At 38.3% G+C, this 16,897-nt stretch overlaps 1 protein-coding gene across 5 annotated transcripts in view; it reads right to left on the reverse strand.

Moving 5' to 3' along the window:
* The window catches only part of pou2f2b (POU class 2 homeobox 2b), a 59,851-nt gene that overhangs the window by 12,685 nt on the left and 30,269 nt on the right, over positions 1–16,897 (reverse strand). For 2 of the 5 annotated variants that reach the window (XM_028471373.1, XM_028471377.1), the window contains exons 2-11: positions 8,125–8,190; positions 6,337–6,371; positions 6,124–6,180; positions 3,847–3,966; positions 3,371–3,688; positions 1,958–2,063; positions 1,780–1,871; positions 1,545–1,694; positions 1,321–1,462; positions 325–473 (exon numbers count right to left, since the gene is read on the reverse strand). In XM_028471373.1, coding sequence (XP_028327174.1) covers positions 325–473; positions 1,321–1,462; positions 1,545–1,694; positions 1,780–1,871; positions 1,958–2,063; positions 3,371–3,688; positions 3,847–3,966; positions 6,124–6,180; positions 6,337–6,371; positions 8,125–8,190 — 1,235 coding nt within the window. Of the gene's footprint in view, positions 1–324; positions 474–1,320; positions 1,463–1,544; positions 1,695–1,779; positions 1,872–1,957; positions 2,064–3,370; positions 3,689–3,846; positions 3,967–6,123; positions 6,181–6,336; positions 6,372–8,124; positions 8,191–13,582; positions 13,680–16,897 lie in introns of those variants that run through there. The other 3 variants (XM_028471375.1, XM_028471378.1, XM_028471376.1) reach the window with 3 other exon arrangements.

Consider the following 16,897-nt stretch of genomic DNA (forward strand, 5'->3'; position numbering starts at 1 on the left):
TCTGTTCGTGTATCTCTGTGGTGCAAGAATGAGTGTTTGCGTTTACTTTATTTCAAGAAAAGTGGCGGTGGTGGAGTAACGGTTAAAGGAAGTGAGCTTATAATCGGGGAGTCACTGGTTTGAATACAACCTGGGCCATAAATGTGGGATGATGAGCAAGTCTCTTAACCTGAACTGCTCGTGTTGTACACGCTTTGGATAAAAGTGAATGAAATTGTAATCTCGTAAAATAGTCTTAAATAGGAAGGCAGTTGAACAAGAATATGAAGAAACTGAAATAACCTGATAAGATGAAGATAAAAAAGATGAGGTTTTGTTTCCTACCGTCATAAACGCACGCTCCAGGGCCACGCGTACATTGGTCTCAATGCTGGTTCTTTTCTTCCTACGGCGTCCAGGGAGCCCGTCGAATCCCATGTTTGGAGAGGACAGGGAGCTGGGGCTGGGCAGGGTGCTGTCGATGGACATGGTCTCTGGAAGACAAATGTAAAAATCAAAGTTTTTTCAACCAACACAAACTCCACTCACACATTTTTTTGTTTTTAAATCACATGTATGTTTATTACTTCATAATCACAACAAGCCTTAATGCTTAATTCTGATTCTTTGCTCAGATCCAAATTTTTCTGTATAGCAGTCAAAGTTTTTGTGCAGTTTTATGAATGAGCAGGTGCAGAAGAGGACGAGGAAAAAGAGGACCAAATATTTAGTTTTGGCTTTTTGCGGTGTTGATTTGCTTTTAAACAGACCAGTTATGGTATGAACCTTCAAGCTTTTGCCTGAACCCGACAGAGCAAAACCGAACCTGACAGGCATTTAGATAATTATTTCCGAGCCCTACCCGAAACCGACAGTTATACATACAAATGACATAATTACGTTTGTTTTAGTGGTAAGCCTGCTTTTATTAATAAACAACTGTTAATGTCAACAACAGATAAGCGCATGGGGCCACAAGCGAATGTCAAACACAAACAGGTGCAGTGCGTGCAAGACACAGTGGATCTATTTACATAATCCACATATCAAAGCTAAGGATAATCCATGTTCTTGTGCAGGAAAAGGATTATATCAACATTGGATGGCTTCAAGCCAGTCCTCTGCTCCAGCTGCTTCTATAAAGTAATGTCAGTGTATCAAACCCGCATCAAATCCGCCTTGGCGTATCGGATTTAGGACCACATATGAAAGATGAAAAATCAGTATTATGCTGTTCTGACTGTCTTTAACAGATCGAATACAAGTCGCATATGGGCAAAAAGGTCAGATTTGGGTCACATTTGCCGGCAGTGTGAGCGTAGCCTTAGTCCCTTTTCTCACCTGCATCATTGAGCCACTTCTCCAGCAGTGGCTTCAGCTTGCACATGTTCTTAAAGCTCAGGTTGAGAGCTTCAAAGCGGGAGATGGTGGTCTGACTGAAGTCATTGCCATACAGCTTCCCCATGGCCAAGCCTACGTCACCCTGTAAAACAGAGAAAAACACTTCTAGTCCTCCATGTTTAGCGTGATCTGCACTAGTGCAGAATTCTGGTGTGTGTTCACACCTGCGTGAAGCCCAGTTTAATGCGTCTTTGTTTGAAGGTGCGGGCGAACTGTTCCAGTTCCTCTAGGTCACTGGGCTCCTCGGCGTGAGAGGCCACTGGCGGCACCGTGGCGACGCCTCCACCGCCGCTCACCTCCACACACTTATCTCGCTGCAGGAGTTACAACATGACAGTGAGAATGAATGCAGAAGATTGTGCTCCTTATATTAACTTCTGAGGCGAAGTTTCCTTGTACCTGAGCCTGAAGTCCCATTCGGTTTGGAGCAGAAAGCAGGCTGCCCTGGTTTTGCTGAGGTAGCGAAAGAAGATTTGGCGGGGAAAGAAGTCCTGAAGGGCAGAGGAATAATGATCATTTATGAAAGCTGTCTGTTTCATAGTCATATGTTCCTCTGGACAGTGTCTGCTATTCTCACCTTGCTGGCTCTGCTGAGCCTGTGGGAGAAGGAACTGAGCAGGAGATTGAAGTGGATGGCCAGAGACCAGAACCACCTGCTGAAGCTGCAGCAGCTGCTGAATGTCCTGTTTGAGAAAACAAAACCATCAGAGAACCAGTGCAGAACAATACTTCATTAAGGTTTCAAGTTCAAAACAAAACTAAATCTTAATGTCATGTTCACAAACACAATGTTTGAAGCAAAGCAGCAATGTTAAGTATCATTTATTTGCTTTTTAAGCAGCAAAGCTAAACTCTTTAACAGAAAAAGGAAGAATTGACATCTTTGAAAGTCTTTTTGTGACAAAATAAAAGCAGGAGAAAGATTTCTTTAAGAAAACCAAAGAGATGAAAAATGGTGAAAATGACATTGGTATTTGGTTTAAACTGAGAAAAGGCAGAGAAAAGCTTGAAGCAGATCTATTACCTGAACACCCAACAAACAGGAAGTTTCTCACCTTTCGCTCCTGTTTCCACATTTACTATTGTCTTTTCCCAAAGGAGAAGATGAATCTGATTTGGTTTTAAGTTCATGTTAAACTCTAACCAAACTTAGAAATTATTGAGACTCCAAAGCACTTAACATACATGTTTTTTGGACTTTGGAGGGAAACTGAAATATACAATGGAAATATCAAAATAAGTTTATCTAACTCTACTTAAAAGACCAAGGTCTGGGGACTAATCAATACTCACAGGTCTAGCTAAGAGGCAACGCCATAGAAATACAGCATTAGTGAGCTGTAACAATAACAATAATAATAACAATATAATGTTAAGTAATCGATGCACAGCGTCAGTGCATCAATGATGGAAACTGAGACTAAAATTATATCCATCAAAATAAAAAACATCTAGATCACCTGTGTCAAACTCAAGGCCCGGGGGCCAAATTCGGCCCTTTGGAGGATCCAATTCGGCCCACAGGAGAAAGTAAATATGACTAAACATGATATGAGAAAACATGAATCATTGTGTAAATGAAACTCAACAATATTTGCAGGGGCTCACGGTTTTCCTGGTGCTTATATTGCATGATTGCAGTCATCTTTAATGGTAAACAGTTGAAAAAAACTCAAAATTCTTAAAAAATCCTTCAATTTTCCTCAAACTATGACATATTTACTGTAATTAAATAGAAGTTGGTCACAAAAACTAGGAAATTTAAAGTGAAGATCCTGTCATTGCTTGGATATTGTCAGTTTCTTACATATTGCGTATATTATGTATACGTAGAAGCGCAAACTATGGCATAATAATGTTGAAATTACTTGTTTTCCTGCATAAAATCTGTGGCCCACTTGAGATCAAACTGCTCCATATTTGGCCCCTGAACTACAATGAGTTTGACAACGCTGCTCTACCACCTCAGTTAGTGGGAACCAGTGAGTACCTGGGCAGTTAGCTGGATTGGCTGGGAGAGAGTGAGCTGGGGTGGAGGTGGGACAGAGACACTTTGTTCCTGTGTGCTCTGAGGTTGAGTCTGAACCTGCTGTCCCGTCTGTCCTGTCTGTCCCACCTGCTGCTGCTGCTGGGCTTGCTGATTGGCTGCTGCAGCGGCTGCCTGAGCTTGCTGATTGGCTGCTGCAGCGGCTGCGTGAGCTGCGTGGGCTGCGTGGGCTGCATTGGACTGCTGCACAGCTGCAGCCAGAAGCTGCGCCTGAGCCTGCTGCAGCAACAGCTGCTGCTGAGCTGGCAAGAGAGCTGTTAACTAATGAGGAAGAAGAGGAAGAAATGGAGGCAAAAATGCAGAACGGAGGAGAAAAAAAGACAACAAGCCAAAAGTTAAAAGCAAAAGCAGAAGTGTTAAAGAGGCAAAAGCAAAGCGAAGAGATAGTGGATAAGCGTTTACAATAAGAGCATTCTTACCCCTGCTAGCTGGGAGCCAGTCAGCATCAGCTGTGTGTGCTGCAGAGCTGTCTGTGAAGGAGTCGGACCGTGAGAGGGAGGAAGAGCTGGGGACATGTCAGCACACTCCTCCATCTTATTCTGTCATAACAAACAAACAAACACTCATCAGAAGTGTTGTAGACAGCAAACTCATTGTAGATCAACACATGATACTTCCTGCATGGAGCGATGAACAGTGTGCTTACATTGGTGTGAATGTTATTAGACTGTGCTCAGAATATTGCTAACATTACAGGAATTACGTGGGTATTGGGTAATTTAATTTACATAATTTAGAATTTAATTTACAGACAAATATCTAATATATCAAAAGAATGTGAAAACTAAAAAACACAACCAGTGATGGGTGATATTATCGAACCACCGATATTAGCCGTCTGAAAAACTGAAAACCCAAATAATGTGATGTTGTTTGTGATAACATAACATATTAAAAAAGAATATGGCACTTTTTCCATTAGGAAAGTTGAATTAGTTTTCTTACTTTGCACAAATGATGTTTATTTGATGAATACATCCACTGGAGCTTCACAAGTAATAAACATGACCTCATTTATATATCACAAATTTCTGGCGACCTCAAATACTTTTTTTCTAGAATTTTTTTTTGATCATGTTTGTTATACTATTTAAATAAGATACAGAGTAGTGACAAGATACGCCAGCTCAGGTATTTTTCAATACTATATTTTATGTGTTTTGTCTTCCTTTTCTTTATACTGCATTTTATTTGAACTAGATTTATATTCGACAAAGTGAAAGTATAGAATACAGTTGTTTAGGATTGTGTGTTGTTTTGATTTGAAAAAAAAATAATCATTCCAGGCGACCCCCCATGGGGTCACAACCCCAAGGTTGAAAAATGCTGCCTTAACCTGTTATTTCCATGGAGATACTGTATATATGATGTGACCTAAAGTTAGGTTGGTGGGGAGGGGGGTTGTGTATATATTGGTATAGGTAAATATGGTAAATATACAAACCAAACTAAATACTATTAAAAAAAGCCTTTTCGCTTTTCTCATCAGTCAAATTAATTCTTTTTCCACCTCATTTGTCACCAAATACTACAATCCTTTGAGTTTTGTGTTATGTGTATGTGGAAGAGAAATGCAGCTTCTTTTATACTGGAAACTACGTTTTTTTTGCAAGTAAGTTTGACCTTTATAGATTCGATGTATTTATGACACGTAAAGTTGGAACACAATGATGAAGTTTTAATGCTTAATATGTGATGCACATGCTGAGCTGCCGCTGGGTTAATGTCCTGAAACAGGAGTCCACTAGTCTCCTTTTAGCACAAAGAGGGAATTTACGTTCTCCCTGGACTAAAACTGTTTGCACAAGTGGAGGAAGTGGAGATGGGGGGGGGGGTTCTTCCAGAGCAATCATTTACATATCACATGTCAAATGCAAATCAGGAAAGCTCAGAGTTTCAGTGAGGAGTAATAACGTGGACTGTTTCACTTGTGAGTGGGATTTGTAAAGCGAATGCCATCATACGCTCAGCCTCAATCGACTGTGTTTACATTGAGCACTGCAGGGTGGAGGGACACCAAATGATCCACCTCAACGTTGGACACCACAAAAGGGACCAATCAGAGCATAGAAATGAGCACAAAGCTGAGGTGGCCGCACTGTGAATGAAGCCGGTGTGTGACGTTAAAACACAAAAGATGCAGAAAAACATGCACAGGCATGCACAGGCAGCGCAGGGACACACAGTCACACACAGTCACACACATGGACACACAGTCACACACAGGGCCACACAGTCACACACAGGGCCACACAGTCACACACATGGACACACATGGCCACACAGTCACACACATGGCCACACAGGGTCACACAGTCACACACAGGGTCACACAGGGACACACAGTCACACACAAGGACACACAGTCACACACAGAGACACACAGTCACAAACAGGGCCACACAGTCACACACATGGACACACATGGCCACACAGGGACACACAGTCACACACATGGCCACACAGGGTCACACAGTCACACACATGGCCACACAGGGTCACACAGTCACACACATGGCCACACAGGGACACACAGTCACACACAGGGTCACACAGGGACACACAGTCACACACAGGGACACACAGTCACACACAGGGACACACAGTCACACACAGGGACACAGTCACACACAGAGACACACAGTCACACACAGAGACACACAGTCACACACATGGCCACACAGGGTCACACTCACTTTGCTGCTGCTCAAATTTGGCGACAGAGGAAATGGACTGACTCTCATTGACTGAGCCTGGAAATGAAGAGTGAGACACAACCTTAACAAAAAAAGTAAAATTTCTCTGTGTAGCTGCTTCACAACAGATGTTTTCCGCAAAGATTCAAATAATTAGAAGTAGAAAAAAAAGACGTGGCAGATTGTTGCATTGAATGTAGTGATTATTTTTACCTGGTGATTTGGCTCGGATCCATTTCGCTCAGAATCTGTGTGCAAAGGGAGAAAAAAAAAAACCAGTGCATTACATTAGTAGTGGTTCCCAATCAGGAGTACATGTACTACCAGGGGCACTTGAACATATTGCAGAGGTTACTTAGAAACATTTGTGAATTTATTCCCAACATGAGTAATAATATATCCTATTTCAGACATGGGTCATTTATAATTGCAAATGTGTAATTGGTAATTAATTACAATTGTGGTATAATTATAATTTAAATTGTAACTGAAAAATCTTTTGCTGTTGTAATCGTAATTGAATTGTAATTAAATTCAAATAATTTAATCCTAATTGGCCTTGATATTCTATTAAAAATGATCAATTATTGTTTATTTCAGGCTCAGTAATTGTGATTGAATTATAACTGAACTTTAGTAATTGAGTACGTAATTTTAATTTACTTTCAGGGGATAAAAATGATTGTATGTAATCGTAATTGAATTGTAATTGAGTTCAAATAATTGATTTTGTAATTGTAATTGGCATGAAAATTCAATGAAAAAATAAAATAAAATTGTAATTTACTTCCAGGGGGTAAAAAATTATTGTAATTCAATTGTAATGTGAAAAATTTCACTGTAATCATAATTGAGTCATAATTGACATGAAAATTCTATTAAAAAAAAAATCATCTATTATTTATTTCAGGCTCAGTAATTGTGATTAATTGTTATAGATTTTTAGTAATTGAGAACATAATAGTAATGTACTTTCAGGGGATAAAAAATAATTGTAATTGGAAAAAAATGCCTGTAATTGTAACTGAACATGAATAATTGAAGATGTAATTGTAACTGAAAAATGTAATTGACCCTAAACCTGTCAGACACTTTGTGTGTCGACGACACACTTTTTCCACCGACTGACATGAAACAGCATCAGTGGAAAAAATAATGTGGCCTTATTTTCCTACAAAATCTTTCCTAATATGTTATAAGGTTATCAAACTAACAAATATTTAAGCACGTATGAATGTACACTTAGTTTTACTGGGTATAAACAGAGATGTAAAGAGTACTGTTACTTGATTGAAAGTACAAGGAAGTCCTACATAAAATACTCGAGTACAAGTAAAAAGTAGCTCAATTAAATAGTCCTCAAAGTAAAAGTGACTAGTTACTTTCACCCTCCACGTTTATTTTTGGTAATACTGTAAATCTTGCCACGGTTCCCTTGCATACAGTAAACATCTCATTTCACAACTTAAAAAGTACAATTCTTTTTTGAATAAAATAACACCAATGAATTCAATTCAAATTAAAAGTAAGTGACTAAGCATAGCTACATTTATGAACTCTAAAACTGAGAAAATACCAGCATTAAATTTTGTTTTGTAGCGGTGCATCACGTTTAATCTGATTGGTCGGCTATGATGTGATGCATTTGATTGTTGTCTCATCATTTCATTTTTTTGCGGTTTCACAATGTTCGTTGATCATTTTAAAAGAAAAGAAATACAAAAATCACAATTTACTCAATAACTTTTGGGTGTGGAAATGAAACAAATTACTTCACTTAATTTAAAACATATTTAAGTGCAAGTAAAATTACTGATTTAGAAAGTAACCATAAAACTAGCTCAACTACAGTAACGTGAGTACTTGTGTTCCGTTACTTTGACCTCTGACAATGGGAAACTAATGGAGTGGGCGGTGGTAAATGTAATAGAAAAGGTTGGAAACACTAGCATTACATACATAACAAACTTTATTATTGTTAATATTTGGTATTAATCTTACCTGCACCCTCTACCGGTGAGTTTGCTCCCACTTTATCAACCTCTACCGGTTTTGACATCCTTATATCTGTCAATGGAAAACACATAGAGAAGTACACGATAAGTACATGTGTGGGACTAAAAGTGCAGATGAAAGCAGAATAACAGCATCAGGTCATGATGACAGGAGGAGAGAGCCTTGATCTGAGGTGGAACGAGTGTTTTTCAGGTCACGGACCGCACCTACTCACCGTACACCCAACACTGTGACTGAATCACTTACAAGTCAAATTCAGCCCACGTTCATTCACTGTTTCCAAACAGTGGTTTAACATCAGAGTAGGCTGAGTCAAAGGTGTTTGCTTCTATATTTAAGTCGAGGTATTTACGTGGGCATAACTAAGGATGTTTCACATAGTGTGCCATTTATTCCAAACACACAACCCTCCCCTTCACTGGTTTGTCTTTTCATGGGGGCTGTCCCCATGGCAACAACAGCCAAAGGAAGGCAAGAAAATTGGGGCTTGAATTCTTCACCGAACCGTTCACCTTAAAAAATACTATTCAACCTTATTTTGTCAAATAATGACATCTTGGTTAAAAAATAGTTTGACTTAACAACAGATGATGGAATGGATTTTCCATTTGAATGTAACACATTTTTTAAAATAATTGTATATGTGAGGTTTTATAGGACATTTTTAAATAATACATTTCATTCATGTGAAAGTAGATTTTCATATACTTTGTACTGGTATTACGCCTACGTGACTCAATGGCCATGTTTTGTGTCGATAAATATGTTTTGAGCTATTTAAAAAATAGAGGAAACATGTACTTTTCCTTGAGCTGATGTTCATTCTACAGGAATAAAACTGGTACTAAAGTTGAATTCTTCTTAAAATAAAGTGCTTTTAGACACACAGAGCCCTCATTCGAAAACACTGCACACTTTAAGGGGGTGTCAAACTCATTTTAGTTCAGGGGGCCTGAATATGGAGCACTTTGATTTCAAGTGGGTGCAGATTTTAGGCAGAAAAACAGACAATTTCCACATGAATGTGTTGTAGTTTGAACTTTAACGTCAAACAATAAATACAGAATGCAAGGTAACAACAATATCCAAGCAAAAAGTGACAGATACAAGTCCCTGCAGAATATTTACGTTACATTTTCTTGATTTTGTGACAGATTTTAATTTCATTTGGGGAGATTTTGTGGAATAACTTGAGGAAAATTGCAGGTGGTAGGAAACATTGGGAGTTCTTTCAATAATTTAAGAATAAAATAAATAAAAGCATGGGAAAACTGCAAGTCCTGCAATTAATGTGAAGTTTTATTGAATGTGTGTATTTAGACGGACTGAGATTACGACAAAATGAATTTGTTGGTAATTTTACACAATGATTCATGTTTGTTTTCTCTGTTTATTTAACTTCTTCCTGCAGGCCAAATTGGATGCTCTGAAGGGCTGAATTTGGTCCCCAGGCCATGCATTTGACACATGCCTCCACTTGAAGGTCTGTTCTTTGGTATTGTGCTGGTTTGACAACAGAACAAGTGGCAAAACAATGGTTTTGACGGAGTCCAAGTGATGAGATGAGGAAACTCTTCCCATTAACGTCACTATACCAGGGTTTCTACAGCTTCAGTCAAATTCAATTCAAGACTTTAAGACTACGGGCGCACGGTGGATTAGTGGTTAGCACGTCCGCCTCACAGCAAGAAGGTCCTGGGTTCAAGCCCTGGGGTGGACTTGGGTCCTTTCTGTGTGGAGTTTGCATGTTCTTAAGACTTTTTTTTCATTGCCATTTGAAATGAAATTTAAGACCAACTTCACAGTAAACATAATTGGAGAAAAAAAAAGGTCACATTTGTTTTCTAATGTCTCGTGCAGACGTGCAACTGGCGGCCCCCGATGTAAACACACAAAACGACAGTAAAATACACAAAAAACAGACTAAAATCACTCCAAAAACACAAGATGATTAAATTCACATTTTCCCATGTTGCTTATATATATATATATATATATATATATATATATATATATATATATATATTAATGAATGTTACCATTTATTTTGAAATGTCACACTAATTCAAATTCAAGACGACATTTGAAAGACAATTAAGGCCTTATTTTTAGAATCATGAATTTATGATGACTTTTTAAGGATCCGTGGGAACCTGTATACATATCACTATATATAAATATATGGAGCTCGTGAAAAACACTCAGCTTTAAGAGTGTTTAGCTTTGTGTGTTTAGTGCATGCCAACATCATCATCATCACAAGGCCCAAAAAGTGCACGGCTGAGGGTTTTGAGCTCATAGACAAACATGTGGTTAATGATATGTGTATTCTTCATGTTGCATTAGCTCATTATAAAAGCCTCGTTATCACTACGTGCAACAACAAACTGTACAATGACTTTCTATATGGCGTATTTAAGTCTTTACCACTCTTTAAACACACACACACACACGCATATGCACACACACAGCTACTTCTCCTTTATGAAAAGATGCAAATCCAACCAACGACAAGCTAATTATATTTGCCACCTGCATAATAAACTCTGGGACTCCACCCCCTCACCCCCCATCTGTTTTTTCCGTCTCTTCCTTTATTTTTTTGCTCCTCGTCATTCAATTTCAAGTTAGCAAAATGGAAACTTTTCAAATGCGCTCACTACGCTAGACACTTTTGCACTTATTTTGAATTATTATTTCACTGTCTGCAACAACGTCCAGCTGGTGGTCAAATGGGTGTTTTTAACCATTGGGAGGCAGTAGAGACACACTGAGGACATAAACCACACACTGACCATGACTGTGCCAACTTAGTACAAGTATGAAGTACAAAAGTAGAAAAAATAAACACACACACACACACACACACACTCAAAAACACAAACAGCAGAACTAAAATGTATTTAGTTTTAGCAAAAGTGGAAGGAAGCATCTGGTTAATCTGTTAATAGAGTCCATCTGGGGTTATTCCAGTATTTCATAGTTATTTTTAAAGCATTGCTGAATTTGTAGTGGAAAGTCCACTAAATATGAACTAAAAAAAAAAAAAAAACCTGGCCCTAAATCTGCCAACCTTTGTGAGAAATAAAGAGTAGAGCGGGTTTAGGTTATGGACAGGTCAAGGGGACTATATAGTGAGGCCTAACCTAACCATCATCAGCAGCTTCATAAAATAACTGTGGGATGTGAATCTGCTCGTATGCTATCTGGCTGCAGTAGGCATGTGGAGTGTGTGTTGATTCATGGTGTAAAGTAGACTGCGGACAGCAGGATGGTGGATAATACGCTCAGTAATACAGTGGTGGGACAGTATATCAAGATACGGTGTCTTTTTCTCACTTCCCCTCCTGACTTCCCCTTGTACAGGGTTGAATGCAGAGTGCTAAACCCAACACTTACTGTCAGCCAGGCTATTAATATTAGACTGCTCTCTCTCACACGCTCATGTTGGCTTTGAGGGGCAGCACCAAAGTTATATTTCACATGTAAACTCAAGACGGTGAGATTGGGTGTGAAGGTTTGGTGAGAAATCTCCAAAATAGACACAAAAAAAGAGGCAGTGCATGTTTTATCTAGTGCTGCACGATTAATGGCCAAAATGATCATCAGGATTAATAACATTCATTTAATAAATCTCGATTATACTGAATTATTTATCACGTTAGGAAATTACATTACTTTTAAACAAACAATATGTGTACAGTTTACAGTGCCAAATGACACATTAAATAACAATTATAATTTTGAAAAAAATAAATAACCCAATAACCTATAATGACCCAAAGGCTGAGTAAATACGTTATTACAGAGTGCAGAGCCCTTATTTCAAATGTAAAAATTGCCGACAATCAGGTTAATTGTGGAAACCACAATTAAAATTTGATTATACAGCCCTAGTTTTATCTGCAGTTTTTCCACTTTTGTTGTGCACATGAATTGAATAAATGTGCAACAAGTTCATTTATGTTTTTGTTCATTGTTAAGCTTTGGAAGCAACGAGCTGGATTAGCTGTGAGAGTCCCTCACTGTGTGCAACAGATGAGATTTAATGCTGAATAATCCTGTGTCATAAATAAATTATGCAATACAGACGACAGGAAAACACCAGAGTCAACGGTGATCACTCTGAACAGTATCTGTTATTGTCCTCTGGGTATTTGGGCTGAGATGACCCCCCCCCCCCCCCCCCCCCAATATAATACAAATTCTACTTTGAAGTTTACCAGCGTGGTAATATTTCCATTGTTAAAATAGTACATTTTAATATCTATTTAGAAACAGCCATAAAAATAAATTAATGGCAAATAACTGAAGTGTAGGCAGTTCCTTTAATTGAAAAAAAAAAAAAAGGAATAAAAAGGGAGTTACACCGCAGCAATTTATAACGGGACGGGACTTGGATAAGCAAACTGCTTCTCTCGTCTCCTTTTTCAGCATGGACAAAAAATAAAAAAAAAAAAAAAAATTACATAACTTTTGTGAATGCAACCATGACGGAAATAAACTGAATAAATAAATATATATATTTTTTTGTTAATATGAAGAAATTATAATAAAACTGACAATATCTTACAGGGAATTTTACAAAACTCTCCCGTAATTGATATCATCAGTAAAAACTGTGTGAGATGCATTACAATGAGCTGAATAACTAGAATTGATGCATATTAGGTTTTAAAATGACATGTAATCTTGGCAGATATAACCTTTAATTATCCTTTTGTGGGAATAGATGTTTGTTTGTTAAATGATCTTTGAATGAAATTATTGAACATAAAGTGCAACAGTTCACACTTATTTTGCACCCAAAATACAAAACAGATGATCCACAAAACTAATTCTAAACATTTTTAATTAGAAATAATAGTTCTAAATATTTCACAAATTAATTTGCTTTAAAATTCAAACTGCTCTCAGGTTAAGCAGCAGGTTTTCTTATGCAAACTGCCGTTGGAGGGAAAGGTTCAGGCCAAAAATTAGTCATTATTTTACACCTCAATAAAGACTCCAAATAGTTAAGCATGTCACGATCTGATGATATCGTATATATATATTGGTCCAATATGAGGAAAAAATAAGTATTGGATTCTATCAGGCTTTATGTAAAATCTTCGTTATAGTGAATATTGTTTTCATTGGCTTTATCTAGGTTATTTTTCACCGCCTTCTAATTTTTTGGTATTTATCCAGTAGAGTCCAACTAAGAATTAAAAATTGCTTTAGGATTCCTCAGTACAGACCAGTGAGCAAAATCTCACTAGAAGTGTATAAGAAATAAACTTTTATTTTGAAAGAGTTAATAAAAAAAAACTGTAGTGCAACAATTATTGAAGTGAGTTTAGTTCACTTAATTTTGCAAAAAAAAAATTCAAGTATAATTGTACCGATTAAAATAAAAACACACACAAATTAATTGCTATATTAGGGCTGCACGGTCACTCACCTGGAAACCACATACTGGAGAAGTCAGCTGCTGCTACTGCTGCTGTCATGGTCATGTCTCTCCCTCTGTGTGTGTGTGTGTGTGTGTGTGTGTGTGTGTGTGTAAATGAGTGAGGATGTGTGTGTTCTACCTGAAAACTATCTCTCCCTCTCTGCTCTAACATAAAAAGGAGGAGTTTGTAAATTATATAGTTTAGACTGAGGATGACTCTCCCCCTTCCCACATGACAGTCCACACCCACTAAGCCCCGCCTCCTCCCCACATCCTGCAACACGCACAGGAAGTGAGGTTCAAAAGTGTAGGGGAGAGAGCAACAAAGTGCACGAGAGACGATGGAGAAAAGAGGGGTACACGGCAGAGAGAGAGAGAGAGAGAGAGAGAGAGAGAGAGAGAGAGAGAGAGAGAGAGCGAGAGAGAGAGAGAGAGAGAGAGAGCATGGGTGAAACAGAAGGAGGGGATGGAAAGTGATGGCACAGCTCAGCTGGAAACACACTCACTCACTCAACCACACTCACACATACAACCACACACTCACACCAAGGAGGAGAAAATCTGATGGTCTGGTGGTAGACCTCAGTGAGATCTGTTTAATGTAAGCTTTTATACTTTAAAAACAACAGGTTTTCTCTTCACCACTTCATCAAACTCTTGTGTTTTGAATTTTATTATCCTCATTTAATCTGTTATTGCTGCGAGTGGGCGTGTGAGGCAATCTGTCACACAATGTGGACAACACCTACAGGAGAAGACGTGAGACATCCTCAGATTCAGCCGCTCCACTCAGACCCCAACAATAGGAAAAACTCTGTCACTGTGACTGTGACCACAGCGCACACATCTGCATTAGGCCTACTTTATCATCAGATTACTACAACAAAACCAGTCATCAGCACAATTTTAAAACACACAAGACTCACACAAATAAAAAAACAAGATTAGAATAAAGATGAAGAATGAAAAAGAAGAGAAAGAAAATCAGAAATAGAAAAAAAGAAGAAGAGAAAGAAAAAGAAGAAAAAGAAAAAATAAGAAAAAGACAACACACAACAACACACAAGACTCACAAAAAACAAGATTAGAATAAAGATACGAAAAAGAAGAAAAAGAAGAAAATAAGAAAAAGACGAAAAAAAAGAAAAAGAAAAAAGAAGAAAAATAAAAAAGATTAAGAAAAAGAAGAAAAGGAAAAAAAAGAAAAAAAAGTTAAAGCGTCAGTAAAGTAAATCCACCACAAGGGGGCACTCTCGACTCTTGATAACCTGATGGAGAAAATTCAGTTCCACACGTTCTTCTTCCATGTTCTAAATTAACTGACAGTACTAGAGTTTAACATCATTTGAATCATTAATATACCTATGGTAAAAAATATTAATATTTACTATCATTTAATGTCAACAGTCAATTCTTGATTCTACTCAATAATATAATACATTTATTTTTAGGTAAAGAAAATTATATAATACAACAATGATAACTAAAACACTTCAACATAAACTTTAAAATTAATTATGATTATTAGACATTACTCACTTTTAAATTAAATAATTGAAAGGGTCACAATTTTTAGCCCTAAGAGTTGGTAATAAGGAAATAGGAGATTAGAAATAAAATATGTTAATCAGCAATTAGCTTTTTAAAAAGATTAAATTGAAATTAAATTAGTGCCTCAGTTTGTTTTATATTTCTGGAATAATTTTCCTTTTTGAATGATTAAAAATCACGAGAAGATACTGTATAGATATATTTCTAAAAAAAAAAAAAAAAAGGATTATATATATTGGTGATTGTTCTCCTTTTTGTGTTTGTCATCATATGAGCTGACAACCAGTGACCGTGAAACTTTCAACAGGACAAGATGGATGAATGAACAAATGGATGAATGGATGGATGAATTCTATATTGAGACTTGATTTTTCACTTCATTTACATCAACTCGAGTCACACATTTGTTTGTTTATCAATGCAGAGGTAGGGATTCCCACTGTGTGTGTGTGCGCGCGCGTTTACGAGGGGCGTGATTGGCCAGCCGGTCATGTCCAAGGACAGTGACAGACTGCACACCAGGAAAGGAGGCGGGGCTTGGGGTGGAAGGTCATCGTGGGCAGACTGGCTTTGGCCGTGACCTTTGTTCAAACCCCAATCTACCCACATAACTACCAGTGTGTGTGTGTCTTTGTGAGAAAGGGTGGCTATTTGTGTGGCACCAAAAGGCGGCTGGTGTGTGTGTGTGTGTGGTGCACTGTTGATGGCCGTGGGGGGCCTTCCTGCCCAAGGAGGTTTATGCCATGGTTACCATGGAGACCGGATGGAGCAACACTGTTGTTCTATCTCAGATGATTTAGTGTCAGCTACCAATGACCAATACAAAAAAATCCCAAATGAATTCATGTAATAATAAGAACAACAACAGAAGTTTGATCATGTAAATAAGCATCTATATGATGTCATTTTTAATTTTTCATCCTTAACTTGAAATGACTTTAAATAAGATATGTTCTGCTTTACACTTTGGCCAGCACTTGAAACTATATTTGTAAAACAATAAACACTCACACAGACACACACACACACACACACACACACACACACACACACACACACACACACACACACACACACACACACACACACATACACATACACATACACATACACATACACATACACACACACACACTTCTATAGATTTATACATACACATGGACACAATATGATAGTGGGACCCCAGGGAAGAGAGTGGGGGGAAGCGGGGGCCTCTGGAGCGCCATCAATCACTCCACTGTCAGAGTGGATGGAGGCTGGGAGGAGGGGGGGTGGGGGGGTGTGGGGGGGGGCGTTACGAAGAAAGAGAAATAAAGAAGGACAGAGGGATGGCAGAAAATAGAGCAAGCAAAGAGAGGAAGGGAAGGTGAGCGATGCAGAAAGAGGAATAAAAAGATTGGAGAATGGATGCTAGCTGCAGGTGTATAATGGGTCATTGCAGGGACAATTCAGAGGTCTTCAAACCAGTTCAGTATCCCTCTACTATGGCTCAGCCTTCCTATATCTAGTGCAGCCCCAGGCCTTCAGCACACACCGGCTCTAATTTATATAATCCATCATATTCCTCCTCCTTTAGATGGAACAGAGCCCTGGCCCGGTAACGGACCTACCAGGTCCTGCACACAGTCCAGCAGCACGACTCTATTATACAAGGTGCAAGGTTTGAAATCCAGTGCAGTGTGTGTGATTATGTGTGTGTGAGCAGGTGTAGCCCCATGAGGAGCTACAGGATTATAAACAGTGGGCCTAGAAGTGTTGGAGACTACAAAGGTT

This window comes from Gouania willdenowi, chromosome 16 (assembly GCF_900634775.1).
Source record: "Gouania willdenowi chromosome 16, fGouWil2.1, whole genome shotgun sequence".
In the NCBI taxonomy this organism is placed as follows: domain Eukaryota; kingdom Metazoa; phylum Chordata; class Actinopteri; order Blenniiformes; family Gobiesocidae; genus Gouania; species Gouania willdenowi.